The 5,350-nt window shown below is 49.6% G+C and overlaps 1 protein-coding gene and 1 non-coding gene across 3 annotated transcripts; both read left to right on the forward strand.

The window, feature by feature from the left end:
• Window positions 1-1,379: 1,379 nt before the first annotated feature.
• Window positions 1,380-4,544, forward strand: Tpt1 (tumor protein, translationally-controlled 1). Of its 2 annotated transcripts, XM_021182268.2 has the most exons (6): window positions 1,381-1,671; window positions 1,832-1,905; window positions 2,393-2,583; window positions 2,928-3,033; window positions 3,476-3,592; window positions 4,343-4,544. In XM_021182268.2, exons 1-6 carry the CDS (start codon window positions 1,644-1,646, stop codon window positions 4,343-4,345), a joined length of 519 nt encoding a protein of 172 aa, XP_021037927.1. In that variant the 5' UTR covers window positions 1,381-1,643; the 3' UTR covers window positions 4,346-4,544. The 2 variants fall into 2 exon arrangements, with proteins under 2 accessions (XP_085684906.1, XP_021037927.1); XM_085828780.1 differs by lacking the exon at window positions 3,476-3,592 and having other exon boundaries at window positions 1,380-1,671.
• Window positions 4,149-4,278, forward strand: LOC115029283 (small nucleolar RNA SNORA31). Its single transcript, XR_003834859.1, has one exon. It is a non-coding gene; the product is annotated as a small nucleolar RNA SNORA31 (small nucleolar RNA).
• Window positions 4,545-5,350: the final 806 nt, after the last annotated feature.

Raw genomic sequence — 5,350 nt, forward strand, 5'->3', positions numbered from 1 at the left:
CCACCACCGTCCGTCTCATTAAAAAATTAAAAAAAAAAAAAAGCCGGGTGTGGTGGCGCACGCCTTTAATCCCAGCACTTGGGAGGCAGAGGCAGGCGGATTTCTGAGTTCGAGGCCAGCCTGGTCTACAAAGTGAGTGCCAGGACAGCCAGGACTATACAGAGAAACCCTGTCTCGAAAAAACAAAAACAAACAAAAAAAATTTTTTAATGATGTGAAAAAAATACATTTGGGCATAAAACTGGAGAAAATAACAGAAAAATCCAAGAAGAATATGTTTGGGGATCTATGTATTTTTGAATAATTTGAAAATGAATACCTGGGATGTGCAAATGAGATTCACATAACTCAGAAATAACTGAGTTTTGAGACTGCAAAGTCTATGTCTACGTTTTCTGATGTCCTTCACTTTTTTACTGTTACCCCGTGTCCTTTCGTGTATCTAGGAAAGCAGCAGACCACCGCATCTTAAGTGGACGGTTTTTCTTCTGCTCTTTGGCTAGAGTTTTATTCCTGAATGGTTTACTCTGTGCTTGTAACACTTTGTTAGTGTGAACTGCCTTCTCCTTTGACATACTAACATAACCTTCTCTACGAGGGCAGGCAGGGCTGGCTATGTCCTTCTTAAGCAGGAAAATTGCAACACTTAGGGTTACAAGGGGCTATAACCAAATCTGGAACGGAAGAAACTGTGATTTCATCCTGACATACATGTTTACCTGAACGATGGGACTCAGAAGTTGTATTTTGTTTGTTGTACTTCGTTGTGCGAAGGTGCGAAGGTGCGAAAGGTGCGAAAAGTGCGAAGGTGCGAAAGCCCTTCAAGTGACTCGGGCAAGTGGGAAGCTCCTTAGTTTGGGTCTGTTTAGTCCTGCATCACCAGGAATAAAAGGGATAAAAGTGACAATACAGAACTGTCCTAACAAAGGACACCGTTTGAGACCAAGAGCAGAACAAGCCAGCGAAGAGCTGTTGAGCCAGACCCACCGCAGGCTTCCACTTTCGGAACCCACTAGAGGACCAGTCCCCAGGACATCTCCCTCCGCACGCAAGACGGGTGAGGTCTGTGGGCAGCCAAGGGCCGGAGGTCGGAGACCCGGGACACCAGCCCGGCGCCATCCCCGTAGTCCCCGCAGGCTCAGCAGCGCGCCCGACAACAGTCATCCGATTCTGCTGACATTTTCTTTCCGAGAAAGGGGTGGGAACTGGAGCGGCGCGGCGGGAGGCGGGGCGCAGCCACACCCTGGCCACGCCTAGGCGACGACACAAGCGTCCGGCCATCGGTCGGCCGCAAGTCCCTTCCCGTCCCAGCATGCCCCGGGAGCACTCTCCGCACTCCGCCCCCGTTGCCCCGCGCACCCACGGGGAACTCCGCATTGTGTCCCAGCCGAGTCCCCGGATGCCCTCCCGGGGCCGGCCGGGCGTAGCCACGCCCCCGCACCGCCCTGCGGGTACGTCACCGCTGACGACAGTTCCGGGGGCGCCGCGGACGGTGACGTAGGCGAGCGTGCCCTCTATATGAGGTTGGGGAGCGCCCGCGTCGGCCTTTTCCGCCCGCTCCCCCCTCCCCCCGAGCGCCGCTCCGGCTGCACCGCGCTCGCTTCCGCGCTGTCAGGCTAGCGCCGCCGTCCCCAGCCGTCACCATGATCATCTACCGGGACCTCATCAGCCGTGAGTCCCGGCGCCCGCGGGCCTGGGTGCGGGTGGGCACCGGGGAGGCCGGGGACACGAGCGCAGAGCTTGGGCCGGGAGCCGCCGCGTGCGCCGAGCCCGGCGCGGGAAATGGCGGGCCTTCGCTCGCTCACGGGCGGCTCTCTCTGTTCGCTTTCAGATGACGAGCTGTTCTCCGACATCTACAAGATCCGGGAGATCGCGGACGGGCTGTGCCTGGAGGTGGAGGGCAAGGTGAGCGGGGCGCCGCGCACGAGGAGGCTGGCTGCCTGCCTGCCTGCCGGGTCGGCCGAGCCGAGCCGGGCCGGGCTGGGCTGGGCGCCGCGGGGAGGCCGCTGGAACTCGTGCAATCCTCGCTGCCGCCTCCAGGCGGAGGAGACGCTCTTGCCGGCCTTGGGTTTTTCTAGAAAAGTGGAGGCGGAGTCGAGCCTGGAAATAGGTCCGCGAACTCAGCGCCATCCTCTTTCCAGGCGAACGGGGACATATTGTCTATAAGACAGGTTTGCGCTGTGCGCGCTTAACCCGTGGCGACTCGAGAGAGGCCACAGCAACTTGGTTCCGCTTGGTGAGAGTGACCACCGCTCTCAGTCCGGGCAGCGATTATTTTGGGGGAGGTTAAGATGTTTCAGGGAGCTGACTGATCGTTGCCGGATGGTTTTGGTTTTTTTTTTTTTTTTTTTTTGGCCCCTTCGACAAAGTTGTATTTTTTTCCTAAATGTAGATGGTCAGTAGAACAGAGGGTGCCATCGATGACTCGCTCATCGGTGGAAATGCTTCCGCTGAAGGCCCGGAGGGCGAAGGTACCGAAAGCACAGTAGTCACCGGTGTTGACATTGTCATGAACCATCACTTACAAGAAACCAGCTTCACAAAGGAGGCCTACAAAAAGTACATCAAAGACTACATGAAATCGTAAGTGACATAAACACCCCGTTTTGGTGGTCAGCTTCCTAGAAGAAGTTGGTTGCTTAGGTAGGAAGGGCTTAAGAAAGGAGGGCCTTTTGTTATACAGTGAAGGTTGCTTTTGAATAAGGTGAGCATACTGGAGCAAGCCGGTTGGCTTTAGCTTTGGAAAGTAGAAAATTACTTTAAAGGTAATATGGGAATTACATTTTTTTAAATGGTTTCTTGTCACCTAGTAAACTGTCATTTTGCTTGAAGATATTACCTATTGGGGCTTATATTCTCTTACTTTACTGGAAGATTATTCTACTCAAAATTCAGTATTTTGATGACCTGTTACTTTACTGTTTTAGACTTAAGGGCAAACTTGAAGAGCATAAACCAGAACGAGTAAAGCCTTTTATGACTGGAGCTGCAGAGCAGATTAAGCACATCCTTGCTAATTTCAATAACTACCAGGTAAGTGGACCAAAGTGTTGTAATAACCGTGGGATCCGAAAAAGTCTGTTTGCTGTCTGGTGCATGGCTCTGGCTGTCCTGGAACACCCTGAGACCCAGTTACCTCAGCCTTCTGAGATGAAAGTCTCAGCCCGTTTTGTGTAGCACCACGCCAGGCAAGGAGCTGGTATTAAAATGATAGACATTGCTTTCTTTTCATTGAGACTGTTATCTGTAGACCAGACTAGCCTTGAACCCAGAGGTCTACCTGCCAGTGCCTCTTAATTGCCGGGATTAAAGGTGTGTGCCCACATGGCTAGCATATGTGTTATTTTTGAGAACTAGGGATTTTTCTTGCCAAATTTTGGCCAGGGGTTATTCTGGATCTGCTTTTTATAGTTTGATTTTATGTTTGTGTGTATAAGATAGTCTAATTGTAGGTTTTTGTTACGTGTTTCTTAAGTTTTTTATTGGTGAAAACATGAATCCAGATGGTATGGTTGCTCTCCTGGACTACCGTGAAGATGGTGTGACTCCATTCATGATTTTCTTTAAGGATGGCTTAGAGATGGAGAAATGTGTAAGTATCTTTAAATTAGTAGTGTCAAGACAGGGAGTGCAGCCGTGATTCTTTGCCATCTGCAGGTGGCAGGCCTTTTAGATTGTGAGATCTTTATCCTGTGGGATCTGTGGGAGAGGAGAGCCTTGAACATGAAAGGGGCTTGGAGATGAGATTAGCTGGCTTGCTAGAGTGCTCAGGGTCGTGTGTAAGTAGAGTTTGACACTGGCCTGGGATAAACTCACGTAGAATGAGTGTGGTCTCTGCCTCACGGTAGTTCAAGTCCATTTCATATTACATGCAATAGGATGTTTCAGTGTTTACTGAGGTCAGTAAGAAGGGAATACAGAAATGTCTGTTTTATAAGGGACTGGTGGAGACAGCGTTCCTTGTCCTAGATTTTGGAGGCTTTTTTGTAAGCACAGTAGAAGGTGAGTTTAGAGATGTACTGGAGAAAGTGGGTGACCGCCTGGGACAGTGGGGTAGGAGTGGTATTCAGACAACAGCTGGTGTTTGTCAGTAGAGCACTGGAGTGGGCAGGAAGATGGGTGAGTGCTGCCAACTCGGTGAGGGTGGTCTGCATCCACTGATAGACCTCGAACAGTTTGTGGTTGTTCTTCTGGTTTGCACTAGGATGCAAAAGGAAACTCTCCCTGCGCTTCCTGCCTGCCTTTGTGGCAGTTCAGATTGAATTAGGGAGTACATCTACATGCTAGGACAGTTACAAGCTCAGGCTGGGGCAGTTGTTAATGCCATCTCTTTGTTTTGCAGTAACAAATTGGATCTATCACCTGTCACCATAATTGGCTGCTGCTTACCATCCATACAACACCAGGACTTAGGACAAATGGGACTGATGTCATCTTGAGCTTTTATTTTGACCGTGATTTATTTGGAGTGGTGGCATTGTTTTTTTTAAGGAAAAAAAAACATGTCATGTGGGTTGTCTAAAAATAAAGTGCATTTAAATCCACTTAAGAACTCTTTACTGTGATTGTGCTGACCCCTGTAGTGTCTGAGAAGCTAGAGCCTGGTTGAGCATCGCTAGAAAGCTAAGCCTCTTCAGTTAACTGCTGCAGTGGGGACTCTACAAGACTGGAGTGTGTGAACTCAAGAATCTGTTACAGTGAAGGGAGAGGTGAGAAGTGGACCCTGACTTTCATCACCTCCAGTGGAAGAGCTTATCAAAAGCACAAAAAGACCAACTAGTTGGAAACAAGTACTGTCTGCTTCTCCTGGACTAATGTCAGATTCCTGGTAACTAGAATAGAGGTTGGCAAGCTGGCCTGTGCCACTTTAGAATTGTACAAACAGGGCACAGATCATCGGAGTTGGGTACCTGGTGGGGTGGGATACAGTGAACTACATTGTTCCTTCCTGGGGTATGTTTAATGGGGTAAGGTTAGATGAACCAGTCAACCTGCGTGAATTGGATCTTGGAAAGCCTAGAACAGCATAGTCTGCTGTAGGAGTATTAACATGTTTTGCTGTCTGTTTGTCCAGTGATGGAAGCCTTAAAAAGGTACTAAGCTTAAGAGGGTACTGGCACCTCTGCAATGTGAAGCCCAAATAACTGGATACTAGGTATTGTGATGAAGGGGAAGTGTTGCTAGGTCTAGGAAGCCACTTAGCTATCTTTGAATTTTAATGGGTCTTGAGGCCACTGACAAGAAAGAAACTTGAGAAAACTTCCAGTGCTAGCCCTAGAGAAGTGAACGCAAGACAGCAGAAGCTTGGTAGGGGAGGAAGACCAGAACTCAACAGTATACACATTTCAAA

Source organism: Mus caroli, unplaced genomic scaffold (genome assembly GCF_978045245.1).
Source record: "Mus caroli unplaced genomic scaffold, Mus_caroli_1 scaffold_12, whole genome shotgun sequence".
Classification (NCBI taxonomy): domain Eukaryota; kingdom Metazoa; phylum Chordata; class Mammalia; order Rodentia; family Muridae; genus Mus; species Mus caroli.